At 33.8% G+C, this 25,001-nt stretch overlaps 3 protein-coding genes across 9 annotated transcripts in view; 1 reads left to right on the top strand and 2 right to left on the bottom strand.

Moving 5' to 3' along the window:
• The window catches only part of LOC107286021 (G-protein coupled receptor 87), a 28,904-nt gene extending 20,488 nt beyond the window's left edge, over positions 1-8,416 (bottom strand). For 6 of the 7 annotated variants that reach the window (XM_015814306.1, XM_015814313.1, XM_015814315.1 and 3 more), the window contains exon 1: positions 8,156-8,416. In XM_015814306.1, the coding sequence (XP_015669792.1) occupies positions 8,156-8,345 (190 nt within the window). In that variant the 5' untranslated portion in view covers positions 8,346-8,416. Of the gene's footprint in view, positions 1-6,784; positions 7,067-8,155 lie in introns of those variants that run through there. The other variant, XM_015814309.1, reaches the window with a different exon arrangement.
• MED12L (mediator complex subunit 12L) overlaps positions 1-25,001 on the top strand; it is a 161,612-nt gene that overhangs the window by 78,427 nt on the left and 58,184 nt on the right.
• On the bottom strand, positions 21,036-24,727 carry P2RY13 (purinergic receptor P2Y13). The gene is made up of 3 exons (XM_015814318.1): positions 24,665-24,727; positions 23,101-23,358; positions 21,036-22,620 (listed from the first exon to the last, which is right to left on the bottom strand). Exon 3 carries the CDS (start codon positions 22,603-22,605, stop codon positions 21,598-21,600), a length of 1,008 nt encoding a protein of 335 aa, XP_015669804.1. The 5' UTR covers positions 22,606-22,620; positions 23,101-23,358; positions 24,665-24,727; the 3' UTR covers positions 21,036-21,597.

The raw sequence follows: 25,001 nt of genomic DNA on the forward strand, positions 1-25,001 counted from the left end.
CAATGGCATAACAATTGCTAACTAGGTTCTGTTTCCATTTTGAGAGAAGAATGCAAAAGAGCACTTAAGAAGTAGTATCTTCCCATCATCAGCCATTACCAGTTCATCACTTTCTTCTCGCCCTACAGCTTCTGGCATTCTCTTTTTGTCTCTCATGTACCCAAAGGGTCATTCTTTTATCATATAAATTTCAGTTCAATTTTAGCTTTTTAATACTATTCCTACCAATTTATGAAGACTTCATAATCTTTGTATTCTTCATTGGTTATGTTTCATTTCCTATCCATCTCCCCTTTTTCTTTTCAGCATTTTAGAGAGATCCAAGTCATAGTTTCTCTATTTTTTTTCTTGGTGTACAAAATATTCATGATAGCTCATAGCTTATATATTGAATTCAATGATAATATGATTGTTATTCCTCAAGGTACAAATCACTTTGATTTTTCTTAAATTGATGAGAATTAGATTTAGGAAAGCAGATCACCCTGCTCTTTCTTCCACCATCTTCCATAAAATGTTATCAGCAAGAAAGGACATGCATTTGTTAAGGGTACAGCTTGACAGAGTAAGATTCCTAGTGGATATTTGGATAATTGAATAATTGAAATCTTCCATTATCCCTATCATCTGACACAAGGCTTGATATGCATTTTTTGTCTGCTCAAATAGTCCATAATAATCTCCTTGGACAATGTCATTTTTCTTCTCTCTCCGTTTATTTTTACACAAACTTTTAACAGAATTTCCATGTGCTGATTCCTCAATTTTTTGCAATTATATTTCTTTATGTCAGGTTCAGATACAGAAATACAAAATTACCTCAGTCAAACCATGATGTTCAACTGAGGTAATTTTGTATTTCTGTATTTTCAGTCCTCTGTTCTATTACCCTGGCTATTGTTGAAGCCAAAAAAAGCATCTAGGGAAAAATCATAAGAGAGCAACCCAAATGGGTCCAAATCAATCTGGCAGGCAGCTCTTTCACTCTCTGGCTGAAAATATCCTTTTCCGCACAGGGAGTAGAGGAGGGGGGGAGCTTCTTCTCTAGCCCAGCCAAAAGAAGCCATGTATTGTTCAGCCCACCCAGAGAAGGAATGTACAGGGAGTGAAATAATTGCCTGTTGAAGGAGGACAGGCTGCTTTTTCACTTCCTTCATGGAAGTGAACTTCTTCTGTGGAGTCTCCTCCTGTGCAGACAATGCCTTCCACTGGTGGGCTGAATTTCCCCCATCCAATGGAGGAATTCTTTTTCTGCACACGGAGTGAAAGAACTGCCTGTCCTCCTTTGACAGGCAGCTATTTTGCCTATATCCACTTAATGATCCATATGGTCATTTAACGACCACAACTGGGCGAATGAAGTGGTTACATGGGCTTCTCATTTAACTGCAACAAACTATGACCAGATAATTCTGGGCTCAATTGTGATATTTAGGTGAGGACTACCTATGTTGACTATGGTGCAATAAGATTGTGTGTTTGTTGTCACTGTGAGTTGTGTTGGGGGGGTGCACGAAGGGAGGCTTAGCCAATCTCATTGTACACATGTTGTACTCTGACAATAAAGGTTGATTTGATTTGATTTGATTTATTATAACATTCATAGCTATTCTAGAAAATTATAGGGTGTATATAACAAAACAAAATTCAAAATCCAATAGCCTAATAGCATAAACATTAATTAATACAGCTAACCAAGTCACTTGCTTATTAAACCAAAGCAAAATCTGCATTATTTCAGTTGCTTTGTATTTAACTGCCAGAGCATTTAGCAAGATTAGTTAATGTTGAAGGGTGAGTACATGTTGAAAGCAGAAGTAAACCAGGGTTTTCCCCGTAACAACAATACATTAAATATTCTCAGAGATGGAATAATCCTGAGCAAATGGCATAGAATATTTCTACTTCACCAGAGTAGATTCAGAGTCAGTCTGGTGAACATTGAGTCCCTTAATTATATTCTTGTCAGGCATGAAAGACCAGGACCCCACTTGAAGTTCCAATGAAACTGATTTATTCTTACTCAGACCTATCCACAGGAATCTACTCAACTAATGGTTAGCATTATTTTGGTGCTAGATATGGGTTAATGATATTTAAGAAGGGTTGAACTTAATATGTTTATGGCTATGTAGAGATTCTAGGCTGATTTCTTTTTTTGACTCTGTCCCCATGTTCTGCCACTCCTTCTCCTACAATTCTATAGAGTTGTCATCCCAAGTTATACAAATGTTAATATAGCCTGTCCGCCAAATTATATCACAATTATGCTTTATTTTTTTCCCCAAACACAAAGTATACGTTATTCATGAAATTCATAATTTAAGAAGCAAAATAATTCATTATTATGAACTTCAAAACATAAAATACATAATTGAAGCACAATTACTTTATCCATTCTACGTATACTGAAATTATGCAATAGATGTTTACAGTCAAAATATTTTGTTTAACACTGAGTAAAGAGGAGAAAGTTACAAGAGCTGAAAAAGTAACAGGCATATTAACTGTGGTATATAATCAATTTATGCATCTATTATATTGATTTATTACCTGATAGTTAAGAAATGTGTGTCATTATTCCTTCAATTTGTGTGTTGGTATAATAGTTTGGACAATATGTAGGATATTAAAATAATTAAAGTCCAAATTACAGTACCTTAACTGCATACTTCTCGCCTTACCTACCCTATGGTATTAATTTTAATACTGACAGGCTTTAAATAAAGTAAATTTACTTTGGCAAATTGGTAAAATAATTAACTAATCTATTCTGGGACTGCAACAACAAATTAAAATATTCTTTAAATTCCTATTCAAGATTGTGCTGCACCTGCGCAATGGTGCAGTGGCTTATCTGTCTCTTTTTCTTACTTTGGAAAAAACAGTTAACATAATTTTAGCCCTGAATAAGTAATTCTATACACAGTTAGTAAGAAGTCCCAGCATAGCTGGAGTGGGGGAAATATACACTGTTCTTTTCTTTATATGTGCTTTATATTGATTCCCTGACTATATATTTAATTTAATCAGTCTTAATTTAGGATTATCAGAGAAAACTAATTGTAGTGCTTTGTTCTATTGAATTAGAGCTAAGAAAATAAAATGGCCCTAATTCCTAAGATGTATTTCTGTAAGGAGAGGCTGAGACTATGTTGCAGTTTGTTTCAAGGCTGGATTTTTGTCTTTTTGTCAGATACATGAGAAATATCACATAGCAATTAAATCAGTGAAGGAATTCCAAGAAGCTTTGTACTTAAATGTATACCAAGTAGTTAATTAGGCTTGTAATTAAAGTGTATAGAAGTCCACTGTATGTTATTAAAATATAAATATAACTGTATTTATATCTTAACTGTAACATAAAAGTCCATTTAGTTGGAAAATGAGTACTATGCGTATCTCTGGACTGGCTGCCCTTTTCTTATCCTCTGTTAGCTCTGCTAGAAACCACAATATTTCAGACTGAAGGCAGTGCTAGATACATGCTTGAAATTTTGAGAAAATATTGTGGGTGCCTATACAACAACTACCATGGTAGTCTTTCTTATTCATAAAATGACTGCCTTAATGGGTATGATGAAACATAAAACATCCATTTATCAGAAAATTAAGCCTACTCTTTCAGGAATGGAGTCTAAAGGTTTTCCTACCTGCAACAAAGAAGTTACAGGCTTTGCTCGTATGCTATGCAACTATTAAAAAAGAATCTCCAAAAATGGTAGACAGAAAGATTTGGGGACATGAAAGGAGACTTGCACTGGGGCAAGACCAAAGTTCAAAAGTTCATTGACACACTTTATCCAATAAAACAAGAATTTGGATCCTCTCCAGTTGTTTTGGTAATTTTTTTGTAAATTCTGGGAGTTGAAACCCACAGGTCTTAAAGTTGCCAAGGTTGGGGACCCCTGATGTACAGTGTACCTCTTAGAAGAGAATATTTGTAGTTCAGGGTAGAACTATGGGGTCCTTAGTGCTCTGAGCTTGGTTGTTTTCTTGCAGATGTTCCATTACCGAACTAGGTAACCTAGAACTATCTCAGGGGCTGCCACAAAGAAGAGGGAGTCAAGCTATTCTCCAAAGCGCCTGAAGGCAGGACAAGAAGCAACGGGTGGAAACTGATCAAGGAGAGAAGCAACCTAGAACTAAGAAGAAACTTCCTGACAGTTAGAACAATTAACCAATGGAACAACCTGTCTCCAGAAGCGGTGAATGCTCCAACACTGGAAGTTTTTAAGAAGAGACTGGGCAGCCATTTGTCTGAAATGGTGTAGGGTTTCCTGCCTGAGCAGGGGGTTGGACTAGATGACCTCCAAGGTCCCTTCCAACTTTATTATTATTATTATTATTATTATTATTATTATTATTATTATCATCATCATCATCATCATCATCATCATCATCATCATCATCATCATCATCAGTGCTAGCACTTTGCTAGCAGTGATGAAGTTACCTAATTGGATAATTAAACATGTGCAAGAAAATAACAAGCTCAGGGCAACCACCAAGGCTCCATAATATATCTTTTATCCATAAACTAGGAATCTGTGTTTGTGTTTTTGAATAAGATTTACTGAAGCATAGTCTTTTAAAAGTTTCTGGCTGATGTCATTCTACACATGATCAAAATAAGGATATTTTGAATGTATTATTTGTTAAATATTTATAATTGAATGTATATCCTGCCTTGCTGTTTATACCAACAAACAACATGCTTAGAGCATGCTTAATATCAGTGATTGATGAGATGGGCTCATTGTCGCATGCATACTAAGTTAACATTCTAACTATTGATCTCCAGATAGGTTGGGATGAGAATCTCCAGGATACCTAGTTAATATGATTTTGCTAATTGGAAATTCTAAGTCTGGGATTGGGAGGGTGCAAATTTGTTCCAAGTCATCAGAAATGTTAGCTACTTTATCCTAAAGCAGTAAAAGCATCCATCCACAACACATTAATATAACACTAATTTTACATACATACTGGAATTCTATTAAAAGAATATTATTGACTATCTCTAGGAAAGACAATTCTGTGCCTGAAACTTGCAGAACAACCAAGAAACAAAGTAAGGCAATGCTGGCTTTAAGAAACATAGGAATGATAATTTTAGTTTCAGTTTATGTTGTTGTTTTTTGACTATGCTATCAACTGACCAGGTTTCCTTTTACATCAGTCTGTAATCTTAAGGTTGGTAGAGTTGAGAAACACTGCTTTATATAAAATTGCATCAAAAAGGAATTTATGGATTAAAGATATTCATTGTAAAATTGTTATAAAATTTCACATGCATGATATATTTCTTTGTCAATCAAGATATAAATTCTTAAGGTAGTGCAGTTTTCAAGAATTGTTTTTGTAAATGGATACATGTAGGGTCATCCATTTTCAGTGAAAAAGCCTTCCCCTTTATCACTTGACACAAAAGCTGTTTCAAGGAAATAGCAGAAAGATCCAACCACTTGTCTGAGATGGTATAGGTTCTCCTGCTTGAGCGGGGGGCTGGACTAGAAGACCTCCAAGGTCCCTTCTAGCTCCATTTTATTCTGTTCTGTTCTGTTCTGTTCTGTTCTGTTCAGTTCAGTTCTATACAAAAATAGTTCAGTTGTTAAAATTCTTGTAATTCTATTCCTTTATGTCATAAAAACTCTGGGACACATGCTTAGGAAAAGGAATATTTTTATTTTAAGACCCTGACATTAGTGGACAATATTGACCATGTTAATTTCCATTTTTTTATTTTTGTGAATAGTTTCTCTTCTATATTAAAAATATTTAGATTTTTTACAATGTGGTTTGGAAAGAATAAAAACTCGATATAGTAATAATTCCCCATGTCAAATAAACTACAAACACTGGGCCTGTACTGCTTAGGGGAACACCTTATGATCCTTGGACCATGACCCATAGCATTCTTTTGATTTCTTCTTCCAAAGTCAAGACCCTTCAGTATTTCAGATCTTGGAATCTCTACTCATGCCTTCTTTCACTGGTCTGTTTTTTCTCATTTAATTTCTAATTGTGGAACAAAGTAGGACAAGTTTTGCTTAATGTTTTAGCAACAAACTATGACTAAAATAAATTAGATTATTTTCATTGGCCTCATAAATCTTTTCATGTGAATTGGATAACATTTCTGTAAATACATTTTACTTTATAATGCACAAGGAACTTCTAATTCTCTTTTTCAGATTTTAAGAATGCAAAATTGAAAGGTGTAGGCTAGAACAAAAAAAAAGGGTAAACATTTGTATCTGAATTATTTCAAGATAGTAAAAGATAATCTAATGGATAAATAACATTGCATTTATTAAGTGATTAACCCACCTCTAGGTATATCCTGCTTTAGAAACAGCATTCTATTTACAGTATATGTTTTCTATTTATATTTAAAGGAGTCCAATATCTGAGGATTGCCTCAAGTAGACCATTTAACTTTCATATCATGGCAAATGGTATCTGACCAACAATCTTAAAATGAAATCTTTCTAATAAAATGATCTCATCATCCATTGACTTGGTTGCTAAAAAAATCCATTCTTATTCTACCATTCTGTAGTTATTTTTATTTAACTTTGCAAGCCATTTAAAAACATACTCAAAGATGAGCAGTAAACACAAGATAGCTCGTATTCACTCTAAGTTCCTCTAATTTCTCAGCTCCTATCTTCTTTAATCTGTCTACTTAAAATAAGTTCTGCAAATTGAAAAGCTGTTCTATTCTGGGACAAATTAAAGCACAGACAAAATTAGTTCCAATAAATCATTACAAACTTGCCTTTATTCATTTGGCATTTCACAGCCATCTCTGCTTTTTTCCTGGTGTAAATACATGCAGAATAGGTTGTGAGACTGTACTGGGCACTGTAATACCTTTATGAAAAGCATACTGTACTGAACAACATGTCCTAAATTGCCAAGTAGCTTGGAAGTGGAGTAAATCCAGAGAATACTGCATGCTATTACTTGCATAAGAAATTGTATAGTTGAGTGACTTCACTCTGTCCAGAGTTCCTTTAGGGTTGGGAGTGGAGGAAAGGCAATCATAATTAAAGAATGGAGACACTGAAAGACGACTTGTATGTAACGGGGAAGGTTGCAGACAAAAGGAAATAAGAAAGTACAGGCTGAGAATGTTCAGGGTTTTGGACTATCCCTATGGCTCATCTCATATGCCACTGTGAGCCAAAAAGTTTTATTGACTCTCCACACATTCATGTAATTTTTCGCAACAAAGAAGGAGATCTGGTTTCACAATGTTACTTGAAAACCACAGAATAAACAAATAAGTTATAAAGAAAGGCACTTGGTCTTTGGTTCTACTTTTGAAGGAATCAACAGATGATGTTTACGTATTGAATAATTCTACATATTTAATAGAAATAGAAAGAATACTCAATTTGATTAAAAAAATCCCAAAGCAATGTATCTGCTAATGTGCAATGTTTGTAAAATTATTCAGAATAATGTGTAATAGAAGCTTTACCTTTACATAAAAAGGGGGGAAATATTAAATATAAGCGAAGTAGGATAGCTTTAATATTTTACAGGATTTATTTCTAAACTTCCTGAAAATTAGATAACATTCAGATAAATTTCCCATTAGAGCAGTTTACAGTACTGTCCTGTTTTTTTAAATAAGAGTGCAGCTTTACCAGCTACATTTATGGATATTTAAAAATGTGGAATGTTAATATTTTGTTTATGATAGCTTCTAGAATTTCCAATCTGACATGTGCTAGCATGATTTCAGAACTCCTTCTGTAGCCTTAGTACAATTAAGAGAATTAAAATCCAATGTTGTTTTTCTTGAACAAGAACAAGTAGATCTAAGAGCATTCTTTCACTTTTTTTTAAAAAAATGGAACATATACATTTTACAATAGAATGCTAATTTGCCTGTAATACAATTTTTAACTTTATCTTCTTTTACATATAGAGCAACTTATTTTTTCTTTCTATATAATTAATTCAACAAAAATAAATATAGATTTATCTATAGAGATCAATCAAATTCTACATTCAGAAACACTTTCCTTATCACTAATTGCACTTCACTTCAAATTACATTTTCTTGTTGAACAAGGAGATAATGAAACAACACAAAGACTGCCCATAGAATCCCTATCTGAGAGCTTTTAAACATTACCTGTCATTTTTCTTTCTTCATTTTCCCACCACTGCTTCCAGGTTGCATCGTATTCTTTCCCAAAAGAACAACAACAACAAAATCTTGTTAGCTTGAACCAGGAGAAAAAAAAAGATAAACATATATCCTGAAGGGAAAGCTGTAAAATCTCTTTGAATAAACTGGATTTGTTAATAAGAAGGGGCAACATCTGATCCTCAGTGAATGTCCTTCAGATCTTCTACGCCTGAAGTGCTTCAAATGGCTTCAGCAAGGAGGGAGCTTGGGAAACTGGCTGTCTCAGTACCTGGGCATGACTCACAGACTAGTGTAGGTGAGATTTGGAAATTAGGACTATTTTTCTGAGTCAAGGGTAAAATTAAAGTGACAGACGGCATAGAAAAAGTTGGAAAAATGTGTTTTACCAATATAAAATATGTAAAAGATGTTTACTTTTCACTTGAGATATGTGCAAGGAGCAGCAACACTGTTTAAAAAACCAGCCATGCTTCACAGAGAAAATAATTCAAAGGGACAGAGAAAAATAATTTATATTCATATGTGGTATATTATCAGTGATAAAGCAATTAATATTTTATGCTGTTTTTTTGTTTTAATACTGTGCTGTACAAGGATGCTGGGGGGGGGGGTGTCGTCTGAAAGAGAGATCATGTTTAGACTGACTTTAATTCAGAAGAGACACAAATGCAAATAAAACATAAGCGGAACATTATTTTTACCTGCAAAGATTTGGGTGAAAAGTCTGAACTTGTCTCTCTGCTTGTTCAAAGACTGTCATTATTTTTTTTTTTACCAGTTGAGCTTTCCTAAGAAAAGAAAAATCTGAACATGATAAACCTGGTCATTTACCAGTATATACGTAGTCCTTATTTAGCAAATGCAATTGGGACAGGCAACTTGGTTGTGAAATGAAGTGGTCACTAAGTGAGACCTCCAAAATTACAAATGTGAAGACTGGTTGTAAAGACATTTTCATCACTGTCATAATTGCAGCCACTAAATGGGCCAGTCTCTAATCGAGAACTACCTGCATAGTTTTGTAAAATCCAAAGAAAAAGCATTTTCTAAAGTGCCTTTTACGTATGTCTTCTGCAATACTATGAACTATTTCTGTCTAAATATCATTGTTATTTAACTAAAGTTTAAGTTTCTTTCATGAAAATAATATTAAATGAGAGCTAATTGCATATTATTGATAAATTGGTTTCTTTTAGTTTCTATTAACTTACATATTATTGTTATGTGTATTGCATTTGGCCTACAAGAGTCTTTTTAATTTCTTTGCTGATGATTTATGAAACACGGTGGCTCAATGGTTAAGGCACTGAATCTTAGACCATTGAAGGTCTATAGTTCGGCAGTTTGAGACCTGAGTGCTACAAGATGGAGTGAGCTGCCGTCACTTGTCCCAGCTCTTGCTAAGCAGTTAGGAAGCATATAAATGCAAGTAGATGAATAGTACCTCATATAAGCATAGGGGAAGGTAACAGCGTTCTGTGTTTTATCATATGTTCTGTGCTGCGGTGTGATGTCATGCTGGCCACATGACCACAGAAACATCTCTGGACAACCTGGCTCTTTGGTTTAAGGAACAGAGATGAGCACTGTCCCCAAATGTTGGTCACGAATAGCATAGTAAAACCTGCAGGGAGACCTTTACCTTTACTTTTTCTACATCTGGTGATTATCCCAATTTTTACAGCCCAGAAATTGCAGGGCTGATATTCTGGCAACATAGACATAACATATAGTTGAATTGATAGATTCAAAACAGTTTTATGGGTTAATAGTGTACTGAGGTAGTTGAAATTGAACTTTGATTTGCTCTTGACATAGGTATTTGTTTGCCAGCTCACAAGCTAAGTCTTGTTAAACTCAGTCAGCAGGTAATGGAAAACATCATGACATTAGTAACAAGAACAATGCCAAATACAAAGTAGATACAGTAGTTGAGAATCTATATAGAGTAGTATTTCATTTGTATTATAAGGTGGATTAGCAAGAATTCTTGAATAAATAATGGCATGGGAGTGAACTGGAAAGAGATATTATCCAGTTTAGAGGTAATACTTAAAAACCAATGTGTTGGTTTTGGGATCTGTTGGATGAAAAGCAAGACAAACTTGTATCAAGATGGCATTACTTTTACTAAACTTTTACTAAAACAGTAAAAGTTCAGAGTCTTTCAGTAGAAAATACAAGGTTGCTACTTACAAGTTGTCTAAATATTATGTTTGCAAGCATTAATGTTCAGATCAGTTAAATCCCAGATGTGAAATTGCAACCTGGGCATCCTAAGAAGGGACATTAACTCCATCAATCAGTTGTGTCCACTATCTTTATTTATTTATTTATTTATTTATTAATTCAATTTATATCCCGCCCTTCTCCTTACCGGACTCCTTACCGGACTTATCTTGACTTTTTTGACCCCTCCACCAGATAATCCTGCAAGCCTCCTCCTCTCTTGAGTGTGTTCCTTAACAAAGTGTGTAAAAGCTGGTGTGGCCACTGAGCCATTTGTGACCAGTGCAAGATGCCCTTGACTGATGACTCCACATCCTGCTGATGTGAAGATTAGCACTTTGTAATGATTCAGATGAAGAGGTGGTGTTGATATTGCCTAGATTTTGGTATGCTAAGCGAGAGCCTGCTCAGTTTTGGCCTAAAGTTGACCTTGCTTGTGACAAAAATGTTTAAATTTCATAATTGTAACAATATTAAAGATATTTAATATGAGTTTGTTTATATGGATTACTTGTCCATATTTTCATAGTTCTTTTGCTTATCATAATAAACTTATTTTGTCACTCTCTTTCTGAAATAGAACTCTTACTTAGTTTTTAAACCCTCCCACTGCTGACTCAATAAGTCTATATCTCACTTATGTTCTCAAGTTATATACATTTCACATTTGTTCTTGCCAAAATACTTTAATCATTCAACCTCTCCTGCAGTTTTACTCCTTGAATCTTTTACATTATAAATGAGATTTATTTGTTCCCAGCAGGGCTGATTATAGGTAATACTTGATTTAACAACCATTCGTTTCATGATCATCCAAAGCTACAATGGCACTGAAAAAAGTGACTTATGAGTGTTTTTCACTTTTACAACTGTTGTAGCATGTCGTCAACATTCAGACATTTCCAACTGGCAACTGTATTTATGATGGTAGCAGTATCCTGTCATGTGATCACCTTTTGTGACGTTCTGACAAGCAAAGTCAATTGGAAGGACAGATTCACTTAATAGCCATGTTACTAACTTAACAATAGCAGTGATTCACTAAGCAAACATGGCAAGAAAAGTCATAAAAAATTCAGTTAATGAATGTCTCACTTAGCAGCAGAAATTTTGGGTCCAATTTTGGTCGAGGAATATCTGTACTGTTATGCATTATAGTTTGCTAGCATACATTTTACAAGCTATCCTTTGTATGTTGCTCACATGGAATTGGGTCTTCATATGGGTCTTTTGGTTGCATTAAACTGAGAATTTCCAATTTCCTAATATAAAATCTATATAAATAAAAATGTAAATGTTCGTTTGTTCAAAATCTTAAATCTCCGAAAGTTCTTCACCGATTGCTTTGAAATTTTGACACAACGTTGCATTCGAATATGCACGTGTTTTTATATACCTACTATTATATAGATGTCACACCTGTGACAGGTAAAAACATGCTTTTTTTGAAAAACAGCTTAACCAGACTGAGCCACAGCAACGCGTGGCTGGGTACAGCTAGTAAACAATAAATGAGATAATTGATAATTGATATTCAGCCAACCTTTTCAAGCCACAACAAGGAACGGAAGGCTTCTGCCATTGCCTGGACATTGTAGGCTGATGATGACATCTGCTCATATTAGCAAAGGCCACTACTAGCATTTGTTTGCTAGTGTTAAATCCATGTAAGGTGTACATAAGGCATAATTCTAATTCAGTGGCTATTTAACTTGCCTTCTTCTACTTCTTGTCATTCAGCAATAGCCTCTTCCTTTCTTAGTCATGCTGTTCTAGGAGTTATTCATAGTTAATATTTGAGCATGTCTTGATACATAGGCCTGGTGGTATTTGTCAACACTTTTTCATTATATTCCTTCCAAAAATACCAACTCTTTTTCAATTATCCTTTCAGATTTTTGAAATCCTTAGAGGTATGAATAATGCATATTATGTACAGTGCAAGTGATGTACTGAAGTTTCATGGTTCACAAGATACCTAGTTTGTTTACAATAATTTCTGTTTTGATGGTAATATGTTTCAGTGTGAGATTATCTTCATGCTGATAATGGAGGAATTAAACGTTCATATTTGGTACTTTTGCATTTATTTGAAGAGGCAGCTCTGCGTGCCAAGATTGTTTCTGATTACATAACCATATTGCTATAGGAATTTGAGTTAATACTCATAAACAAATAATTATACAAAATAAATTCATAGCTTTATTGTTCAGATAAGATTATACCCTGCAGAGAAATTATGTTATAAAGAAGACTTATAGTTTTAATCAATTCTGTTAAGGAACAGCCTTACTGTAGCACATCTGTTTTTATAAATAATGCAAAATAATTACAGGCAATCCTCAACTCACAAGGCATATGTTAAGTGAGTCACACTTGATTTACACCGTTTTTGCCATAGTTGTTAAGTGAATCACTGCAGTTCTTAAATAAATTATGCTGTTATTAAGTGAATCTGGCTTCCTTCATTGACTGCTTATCAGAAGGCAGCTGGGAAGTTCACAAGTGATAATAACATGACCCCAGAAAGTGCAACTATTGTAAATACATGCTGGTTGCCAGTGTCCAAATTTTGAACACTTGATCATTGTGAGTGTGAGACCAGTTGCAAGTCATTGCATCAGTGCTGTTGTAATTTTGAATGGTTGCTAAACAAATGGTTGTAAGCCGAGGACTACCTATAAACAGCCTGAATATTTTATGAATAGAGCTTTTCCCACCAATTTTGTGTGAGATATATAATAAAAGGATATTGCGACCTCTGCTTCCGGATCACGGTACCTTCAGCCATACAAAGAGCTGTTGCTCTTCGTTGGCTGTTTTCTCTCTACCGGTAGACCCTTATGCGGGTCTTAAATCGCCCTGGAGGGGCGACCACCGTCGAGGAGGCTTTTGCTCGGCTGCGGTGGAGCGGCGGCTCCCCCTACAGTCCGAGCTAACTCCGTAGGGCCAATGGAGAAGAAGATTGGTCAGTAAAATGGCCGATTACTTCGCTGTGCCAGCTGAAGTCAGAAAATTATCTAAGCATAAATAACCACCATGGTGAATCCGGGTGAGACCTTTCCTCCCTCTCTCCATTCTGAACTACTTTTCCTGCAAAGAGCTTGCTTTTTGGATGACTTCCCTGTTCTAAGAAAGCAGCTTCTGTCTGTTTGGGGAAAAAAATACTTTAAACAAAACTACAAGATAGCGCTTATTATATTCTAAACCTTTTGGATATTGGGCATCCCTGGAAAGATTCCTAACTTAGAGCATTATTTTATTTACTATACTGAAGATATTTGCTTTTTTCTGTCTCTTTCGTTGTCATTCTTAATGAGATAAAGGCTTTTAATGTGCAAAAAAAAAGCCTTTTATAGCTTACTGAGTACATCTTGTGGCAAAAATATCTACTGCAATTCTAATGTCTTTGTCCTGGTGTTGGGAGAACACTACTTCAGGAATTAACAAGAAGAAAAGATAAAGGCTTGGAAACAGCTGTGGGTTTTGTGTGGAGGCGGATGTATATGGACTCTTAATAAATATAGTTTCCACAAAAAGATTAAAAGACTCTTTTATTATGGAAATAGAAGACTTTTACCCACAGCTTGACTATGAGCTGATATTGGAAAAAATATTGGAAATGACAGAGGAGATGAAGTTATGGAGAAAAACTAAAGGTTATTTTGCAGAACCACAAGCTGAGCCTCAAACTTTAAAAGATAAACCTATAGGCCAAGAAGAAGCCTATATGCAACAGTATACACAATCTGAGATGGAAGAAGAAGTTACTGATCAATTGAATTCTGGACTGGATTATGAGCTGATATTGGAAAAAATATTGGAAATGACAGAGGAGATGAAGTCATGGACAAAAACTAAAGACCATCTTCTAGAATCACAAGCTGAGCCCCAAATTTTAAAAGACCAATCTACAGGCCAAGAAGAAGCTTATATGCAACAGTCTACACAATTTGAGATAGAAGAACTCACTGATCAGTTGAACTTTAGAAAAGTTCTGGACCCAAAATCCCAGATTGAGACCTTAAATAACTACTCTATAAATCAACTAACTACTACAGAGGATACTTCACAAGTCTATGTACAAATGGAGAACTTAGAAGATCAAAAAAATGACTATAAGTGAAGTTATCCCATTGCCAAAATTAACAGGAATTGACAGCCAGATACGATCGATTGAAAGTTATGACAACCTGGACAATCAAGCTGAAATTATAATATGGAATAAAATGGACTATATTGCTTATATGATACTGGAAGAAGGGGAAGAGAATCTTGATCAGATCGATTTGTTGATAAACATTAGTACTCAAATACTGAGATTTGATGACATAGATATGACATTACGGAAACCAGCTTCGTATAGAAAAAAAGCCAGAGAGATTTAAAAATGTGATTTAAAATTTTAATTATTGGGTCAAAAAGGCTTTAGAAATTTGGACTGATCTGACAATCTAATTGAGTAAATGAAAGCAGTAAGATAATAATTGGTGTAATAATATGTTTGTCTTAGATACGATAGTTAATTTGGTTGAGAGTTAAATTTTACTTAACAGGTTGAACTTTTTGTTTTGTTTTGTTTTGTTTTACTCTGTTTATATAGAAAACTATTTTGTAATAGCAGAAGAATTAGAGAGATCTATGATAAGAGAAGAAAGGGTATTAATTAATGATGTATTAAATTAAGATATGGAATATATGTGAAAATATTAGAATGTTATTCTTGGAATATTATATGTGTTGTAGAAGGGATACCCAAAATTTTATTAATATGTTTGTTTAAGATCAATTGGAATATTTTAATTGAAATTAGTGGAGCTTAAAAGCAGGAGTGATTTATGTAGATGCAATAGTAGGGATGACTCTGTGGATTGATTGAATTTTAAGAAGAAATAGATTAAACTAAATGTGTTATATCATGTGAGGAAATAGAGGGGGGAATTTTTTATTATTTTTTTTAAGGTATTAATTTTAGTTATATATATATATGACTTGTTTTGTTATGATTGATTACCCTTTCACCACGGTGTTTTCCTGAGCACTTTGATGTTAAAATTAAAAAAACCAATAAAATGTGTATAAAAATAAATAAAAAAAAGGATATTGCCATAGGAAGGATAGTTTAAAGGCGTTATACCACAATTTTTTGAAATGTAAAATACGGAAAAGGCAAATGATGATAACAATTGAAAGAACAACTAAACAGATGTGAGTCTGTACAAATGTATAGCAGAATGATATTGTGTACTTTATGCTAGTATACTTTGTGGACTGCAAAACTTCTAAAAATCATAAAATTGGAAGGGCTCTCAATTATACAGTTCAATTCCCATTAATATAAGAAAGCCACTGCTCAGCATCCCTTAGGACTGATTCTAGCCTGTGTTTGAAAAGTTTTAGTGATAGAGTGTCCATCATCTTCTGATGCAATTAATTCTATTGTGAAATAGGTCCTACCATCTGGAATGTTTGTTTACTTTGCTTTGTAATTTGAATTAATTGGTGTGTAATACTTAAGTTATGCAATGGAAAGACATACATCGTGGGAATGCCCAACTAGAGAGAGGTTTTACTCTAGTTTCAAAGAAAAAAGTACAAACAGTGTGCACTTTTGCAAGTGTAAAAACAAATTGGAACTTGGTGAAAGGAACAAGAATTAAAGAGAATAAAGAGCCTCACCCCTTCTTGCCAAAGCTCTGGAGGCAACAGATGATTTTTTTCTCTTCACAACAAACCAAAGATAGTACTGCTTTTAAAAAGGAAGGAAGCCTTTTGCAGGATTTGAGATTGACATAGAGCAAAAGAGATGTTTTTCCTGATCATTTTTGAATTTACATCCTTCATCCTAGCATCAGAATTTCATTTTTTTTTTCATTTTATAAGAAATGCCTCAGAATTCTCAGATTTCTTGAAAAGAATGAAAGAAATGAAAAAGCACAGCTAGCAGCACAATCTGTTTTGGCTTTTAGTACTAAACTGATTTTGAATTCATAAATATGAAATAATATTTCTGATAATGAATTAAGATTATACCTCCTTTTATCTGTGAAGCTGTTTGATGTAAATACAGTATGATTGCCATTCTGAAAAGCTGTTTTAGTTACCTTAAGCTGATATGTGAACATTTTCTCCTTTTTTGTTTTTTGTTTCCGTAAAAAGGAGAGAGATTGAGAAAAATTTAAGATGCAGAAAATTTAGTTACAATTAGTTACTTTTGAAAGATATTATCACAAATGTAGTTACCAAATTATGTATCTCCTATATCTGTGCTTTTTGTGTGTGTTTTCTTAGTGATGGCTCCATATGCCTCTGTTAAATTGCACTGTTATTTTTAAATCCATTTCTCTAATTTATCCAGATTGCTTGAAATTTTATTTCTTTTAATCTATTCACTAGTTAATTCCAGCTGAGTCAGCTGCAGTGCTCATAAGCATTTTCTCCACTTCAATCAAATTATTAATAAACTGTATTGAAAAGCACTAGGTCTAGGACCTAACAACAATAATTTACTCCATTGTTTTCAAGACTGATTTATGCTTATTACCACCTGTTTTCGCAGACATAAAATATAGAATTACAGATATAAATAATAGATTATTTTTAATAGTAAGTTTAAATTTACATTAATTTGATCTTTGAAATAATCAAAGTGCAATGTCTCCCTTTTGTCTGAATCAAACTTCCTATAAATTGATCATGGTATTAATTATTTTTTAGGCAATGCCTAAAAGTTTTACTTATAAAATGTTTTTATAGGTTGTTTCCCTAATATCAATTTATTTTGAATTTTAGCTTTCTTAGTATCTTCTTTCCAACCGTGGTTAACTATTCTTCCTTGTTTTTTTCTCCTTTCTATATATATCCTTTTTTCATTTTCATTATCTTAGGTAATTTTTCAGGCATAGATTGGCATATAAAAAATTGAAAAGATTACATGGCTTTAAATCTTTTCTAAACAGTATGATGTTCTTTAAATAAGCATAATAATAATAATAATAATAATAATAATAATAATAATAATAATAATAATAATAATAATAATAATAATAATAATAATAATAATAATAATTGTCATTTCATTGCTCAAGTTCATATTTCAAGTTCAATAAAACGAAAGTATTATCTCTTATAAGCATGAAATATTGCAATGGTAGAAGGTAACTTCTAAGAAGATTTTGCTTTTTTTCCTGGAACAATGGTTTTGAAAGATTGTCTGTCAAACTAATGAGACTGATTGTCCTTAATTTTCACTCATTAGGATCTCTGATAAAGGAGTCCTAATTCTAAACTGCAGCTGCTTATGTTTGCAGAACATGACCATAGATTTTAGCTTAATGTGCAAGATAACACTTGTTTAATATTATGCCAAGTATATTACTAAACAGAACTCACCAAATAGGAGCATGTATGTTTTGATCTGAAAAGATTAGATGTACATATTAAGTTACACAATTCATTGAAAGTATCAAATGCAGTGCAAAATGAAGAAGGCAAATAAGAAAAACAAATGTATTAGAAAATTACATTCCTAATTAGAAAATTAGAAAAAATAGCTTGTTTTATAAAATATATGTTACATAAATATTATTATATAATTATAAAACATATTGTTCTGTATTTTAAATGTACTGCAAAGTTCTCCATGGTCTACCAATAGCTTTGAAGGTCTAGAAATAATTGGAGAAAATCTGGAAATATATATTTGATTTTTCCCGATGACTTCTTTCAAAATGCATAGTACAATACAAAGTGCTTAAATATAAGTTGGCCTGCAACAGACATAGAGTATAATTCAGTTATGTATTATAGACGTATTTCTGAAGGTTGAATATGCAAATCTCATACTGAGAGAAACATAAAAGGCTATTAACATTTGTGAACAGATGTTTACCATCTTCTGATGTTTATGGATTTAGTTTGGAGATATCAAAAGTTAGCATTCTAATGTTATGCCTCAGTAAGACCATAGTTGGAATATTGCATCCCGTTTTGGTTGCCATAATATAAAAAAGATGTTGAGTTTCTAGAACAGGGGTCCCCAATTCATGGCTCACAGCCCACTTAGCATGGAACCATCACCTCCGCCCCCCACCGTTCCACAGAGCTGGAAAGAATGGGGAACTCTGCTCTAGAAAAAGTGCAGAGAAGAATAACAAAGATGATTAGGGGACTGGAGATTAAAACATATGAAGAATGGCTGCAGGAATTGGGTATGTCTTGTCAAATGAAAAAAAGGACTAGGGATGACATGCTAGCAGTGTTCCAATATTTGAGGGGCTGCCACGAAGAAGAGGCAACCTATTCTCCAAAGCACTGAAGGCAGGACAAATGGAGGGAAACTAAGCAAGGAGAGAGCCAACCTAGAGATAAGGAAATATTTCCTAACAGAACAATCTCTGGAATGGCTTGTCTTCAAAAGTTGTGGGAGCTCCACCATTGGAGTTTTTAAAGAAGAGATTGGATAGCCATTTGTCTGAAATGGTATAGGGTGTCCTGCTTGAGCAGGGAGTTGGTCTAGAAGATCTCCAAGGTTCAGTTCTGTTATTCTGTTATATCTGCTGTCCTTTTAATCTGGTCCCCCATTTAAGTCTTTTCATCTTCCAGTAAAAACAACCAGAACAATTGTTCTAAGCTACAATGGGCCTTCCCAGAGCTACTTACAAACCATTTTTGGACTTGCAACAGCCGCACCCTCTATGATTATATTCTAGGTGTTTGGCACCTAGCTCACTTTATAACCTTTTGCAACATTCTGCAGTCACTTGGCCACAATTTGCAACATTTTTGGCTGATTTCTAGCATGTATTTCTTGTTGTTGTTGCTGTTGTTAGTTGCGAAGCCATGTCTGACCCATCGCGACCCCATGGACAATGTTCCTCCAGGCCTTCCTGTCTTCTACCATCTTCTGGAGTCCATCAGTGCTTCAGTGACTCCATCCAGCCACCTCATTCTCTGCCGTCCCCTTCTTCTATTGCCCTCAATCTTTCCCAGCATCAGGCTCTTTCTAGTTTCCAGCAAAAAATGCATTAGAGAAAATGGATTCACTTAATGACTGCAGCATTTCACTTAATGACTATAATTAAAAATACAGTTGTAACTTTGAAGTTTGTCACTTGGTGCCGCAATGACTTATAACCATAATTCCAAGCTCAATTATGGTTCTAAATTGAGGACTATTTGTAATACAGATTCCACACTGCCTTGTGTTGTGTTGTTGTGCCTTTCAGTAAAATAGATGTTATGTTACATTAAACCCTAAAATTACCACCTACTGTAGACATTACTAAGAATTTCTAGAGTAGCATGACATTGCCTTTGTATGATTTTATAGGTCTATGTTTTTGCTTATTTGAATATATTGTAATTTCTATTAAACAGAAGATTATTTTTGAGAAAACTCACATTGGATTATCCTCTAAATTTAATATGTAGGATAGACATAACACTTATATATGTCAAAATTATTTATTTTATATTGTTTAAAGCAGATTTATTTAGAATAAAAAACCCCCAATAATAACTTGTTAGCTATCTGATCACTCTGATTAAAAATGTATATTATGATGATAATTATTAGCCTTTCTCTCACTAATCTTTATGGAAATAAGAAATGGATTTGTATCAGTTTGTAATTACAGGTTTCTAGAAATTTCTTTAGGCTTCATCTAAAGCTTGAACCACTTCAAAGCTATGTACATAGTATTAAAAAGTATAATAAAACAGATAAAATCAGTAAAAATAAAATTAAAAAGGGGAATGATGACAACTAAAAGCAACCTCCCAAAAATACAGTTCAAGGAAAGCCAGGAATGGTTGCTGGAATTGGGTATGTCTAGTTTAATGAAGAGAAGGGAGGGTAGCAGTGTTCCAATATCTCAGGGGTTGCCACAAAGAAGAGAGAGTCAAGCTATTCTTCAAAGCACATGAAGGCAAGACAAGAAGCAACAGATGGAAACCAATCAAAGAGAGAAGCAACCTAGAACTAAGGAGAAATTTCCTGACAGTTAGAACAATTAATCAGTGGAACAACCTGACTCCAGAAGTTGTGAATGCTCCAACACTGGAAGTTTTTAAGAAGAGACTGGACAGCCATTTGTCCGAAATGGTGTAGTTTTTCCTACCTGAGCAGGGGGTTGGATTAGATGACCTATAATAGTAGTAGTAGTAGTAGTAGTAGTAGTAGTAGTAGTAGTAGTAATAATAATAATAATAATAATAATAATAATAATAATAATAATAATAATAATAATAATAATAATAATAATAATAATAAATGTTTTCTTCAAGGAAGGGAGAAAACAGCTTTACAAAGATCCAGTGGAAACTCATCCCAAATTGGAGGTGATTATTGAAAAAAGTCCTCATATTGTATGCATAATCTTAAGGGCCAGGAATGCTTGTAGCAAGTAAAAAGGACTTCTCTTGAGAAAAATAACATGGGGACTTAGTGGTATATGTAAAGATAACCTTTTATGTAATCTGGATCAAGTTCACTGCAATGTTAAAGATTAAAATCATAACCATTTTGGAAATGAAGTATTACCAACCAGGCACATCTTGGGCAATAGTAGAAACCCATAAAGACTGTTTCCCAAAATAGAATTGAGAAGAATCAGAATATATATATATTTCCAACATTTATTTAGTTCACTCAGAAACACCGTTCTCTAGGTGGTTTACATAATATATCACAAGACGTTTGCAATATATACTAATACAGAATACTAGGACAATTATTTTTTAAATGCTTGGGAGAATACTGAAATATTTATCTACAACCAAAATGATTATTAAAAAAATCCCAGTCAAATTACTATTTAATAGGAATGAATTGATAGTAACCAAAATGGTCAAAGAAAGTACACAGTCTAAATCCAAAGCCTTGGAGTGCAGATCTATATTCTGTTGTGGAGCGAAGTATGGCACTAAACACAGGTAGTCTATTTTCATTTTAAGAAAAAAAAACTTTCTAAAAAAAAGGACTATGATAACAGCACTGTGGTCTTGCCTCTGAAGCACCTTCAAATAACAAGCATAGTTCTATTTTCCCACATCAGAAAATAATAACTCAGGAATTGAGATACAATGACATATTAGCTAATCATATAGGAATGTTATTTAATCTTTTTCTATTAATAGCCTGCAATTAGCATTCAAAAATAGTTTCCAACACTTACTTACTGAAAATTGAACATCTATGTAGATATTCCAGTATCCAGTGCCAGGGTTGGACTTTCTTGAATTATACACCTGGATTTTTGTAATTTAAAACAAAATGCTTTTTCTATAAATTTCCGGCATAAGAATACATATATCAAGGGATCCATACATATATTTGCAGTAGCTAACCAGAGAGTGCTTTCTTTGGCTATGAATAACTGATTCTGTTTAACACAACCCATTCTTCGGCCACTTTGGCTAATAGTATAAGGTACCCGAACAAAATGAAAAGGGGCAAAACAGATGAAAAAAACAGCTACAATTATAAATACCTTACTTTTGGCTTTTTGTTTAATTTTACACTCTGGTATCTTTGTTCTTTTATAAGAGCTATAAATCTTTTTAGCAATAATTACATAAAATAGAAACATCAAAAACAGCACAGTATAGAAGACGATTTGACAGATGTAATTGACAGCTTCATGCCATTTCAGTCCCAAGTCACTTTTCAATAAACTACACTTCCTCACTGGGAGAGATGTAGCCGCGCGGTCTGTCAAAATCACATTGGGCAGGGAGAGGACAAAAAAGAAGAGCCAGACAAACCATGAGACCATTTTAGCTGAAGTGATCTTGTGCAACCAGAACTTCCCAAAGGGCTGAATGATCTTGAGAAACCTATCTAAGGAAATAAGTCCAAGCAGCACAATACTTATATACATGGTCTGGTAAAATATTACAGCTGAAAAACGACAAACAAATGCTTTAAGTTGCCAAAATCCTAGTTCTGAGTCTGTTAGAATCTTGAAAGGCAGCATGAGAGTCATGATGGAGTCGGAGACTACGGTGTTCTTAAGATACACAATGAAACTTGAAGTGGTTGGAATCTGGAAAAAAGCAATTACAGCCATGCTATTCAGTAAAAATCCCACAAGGAAAAGAATGCTGTACAAAATTGGAAATACAACATGAGATGTCCTCGTATCTCGATAGCATTCCCCAGAGAAGGATGTCCAGTTGGAAGCGTTGATACTTCCATTCATGGTTTAATCAGGAAGCTGGAGAAATAATAATAATTATAGAAAGTAAGTATGTGTAAAGATTTTGCTTTTTTTTTTTTTTTTTTTTAAAAAGGATAAAAGCAAGAAGATCAGAAAGCATCTAGGCTTTACAGTGAAATAGAACCATTTTGGATTCCTGGAGCAATACTACGACATACATTTTGATAGCATATATGACATCATTTGGGACATCCCTTAGCAAAAAAAGAGGTTTAGTTTTCTATGTAGTTAAGAATTATGTGAACCTGGTTCTACACTTTAGTGCAAAATAAAAGGGTGGGTGAATTGATTCATATGGAAAAATGTTCTGAGTTTTTTCTTCTGAATCTTCTGGATATTCTAGAAACATAGAAAGCAAAGCAGTTACATTATTTCTTTGACTAATATTACTTATAGACTATCATATATATTAAGTCCAGGAATAGAAAATAGATTATTTAAGATATATGTATATATATATATATATAAAATACTTACCAGTTCAAAAAAACCATAAAAGTAATGCTGAAAAGGCCCTTTCACTTATGGTTATTTGCTGGATTTCATTTGGCAGAGACCTTGAAAAAAAAGGTGCACAAGAAAATCCTGGAGTTTAGGTTAAGTACTTGTGGAAAGAGACATTCTTCCAATCACTGTAGGTAGACCTCCGAGCTGGAAAACTACTTAAAGCTCAGAACCATCAGTTTGGCTGAAGAAATGAACTGGCTGCACATTCTGTTTGGCTGTTTTTGTTTCCTGGAAAAGGAAGTTAAAAAGCCAAAGGTTTTGGTGGAAATTGTGGTAATCCGACTTAATGAATTCACTTTAACAAAAGACAGGATGGAAACTGCACGCATATATTTGGACAGCTGCTAATGTTACACAAATGCCAAATGGGAAGGAGAAAAATGTGCTTGCCATATTTCTTAACCCATAGTCCCCCATAGTCCCCCACAAAATTACAGATGTGCATTTGTGATATAAATATAAATCTTTACGATAAACATACACTTAGAAGTTCAGGTGGAGTCAATGGAAAACTAAGCAAAACAAAAGCAATAAAATAATTCCATTGCATTTCCGAATGCAATCTTTCCTTGTTTATAAGTGATTTTTGATATTTTGTTGTACACATTTGTAAATTATACACTGAGAAGGTTCAAGATTGCTGGCAAAGCAATCCATCTGAAGCAGACAGCAGATCTGTGCCTTTTCTCTAAACTGAAGAACACTATGCTGCATTCATGTACAGTATTATGTGTATGATATGATACAGTTGTTTAAAAAAAAAAATGGGTTAGTTTTCCTATGCATTAATGTGTTATGGGAACCCAGCCTTTATAATTAGTTCATGTTAAATGTTATATATGAGTAAAAAATGGTTTAACTTATTAAATGGGTGAATGTAATTTCTCTTTCACATCTGGCTATATAGACTTTTATAAACAGCAGCATTTTTCTTGGGAAAGTCAGTGGGATTGATGTCCTTGGCTTAGTTGGGTTTGTATCATAGTCCTACTTCAAACAGTAAATTAGATAATTAAATTGGTCAGCTTAGATAGCTCAGTATTGTATTTTATTACTGGCTTTTGAATTTTTACTGAGTTCCAAGTATGACATAAGCTGTACTTTAAGAAACTTCCTCTTTTTGTAAAAAGACAAAGATTTTTCTCTGTGCTTCAGACCAGATGGCTTCTTTGGAGCACAGCTATTGATAACTTGGGTGGCCTTAAAATTGTCACATTCTTTTATTTTCTTCCATGTCTTCTCTTCTTAACCTGTCCAATGGTACTGTTGTAACCATAAGTGAACAGAGAACAGTATAAATTCCTCACAGTTTCCTGAAGAAGTGCAATAAGAATAAATAGAAAATATGATTTAGCCAACCAATATTGATTTTGTCTAAATTATAAGAAATGCCTTTCCTTGAAATATTTCATATGGAAATAATACATTTTAAAACTTTTTGAAAAAAAATTATGACCTCAAGGATTTATCTCTGTAGCTTGATAATAATAATACTTATGTTAATGATCCATAAGGCAAGAATAAAAATGCTTACCTCTCTGTGAAGAAATACTGGATTGATGTTAGACTTGGAAATATACTAATGTACTAATGTACTAACAACAGAAAAACTTAATTTCGTAAGCAGTTTTGTTGTAAGCTTGTTCCTCATTTTTCACAAGCCTGTCTTCTCTGTCTCCATCCTCCCCACTTCCCCTAATCTGGATAAAATGCTACAAATCTCAAGAAAAATATTCACATACAAATATTTGGAGGTATCTTACTCAATATGAAGCTTTTTCTGTGTATAGAAAAAAAATTGAAACATGGAACTGAGTTTGGCTAAATCTAACAACCAAGAAAAGAATGCTGGGAAAAACTGATATCATGGG

This window comes from Protobothrops mucrosquamatus, unplaced genomic scaffold, assembly GCF_001527695.2.
Source record: "Protobothrops mucrosquamatus isolate PMUCROS unplaced genomic scaffold, P.Mucros_1.0 scaffold237, whole genome shotgun sequence".
NCBI lineage: Eukaryota > Metazoa > Chordata > Lepidosauria > Squamata > Viperidae > Protobothrops > Protobothrops mucrosquamatus.

What these genes read in the sequence shown, in the direction of transcription:
- P2RY13 (XM_015814318.1), bottom strand. Translation starts at nt 22,605, where the DNA reads ATGAATGGAAGTATCAACGCTTCCAACTGGACATCCTTCTCTGGGGAA.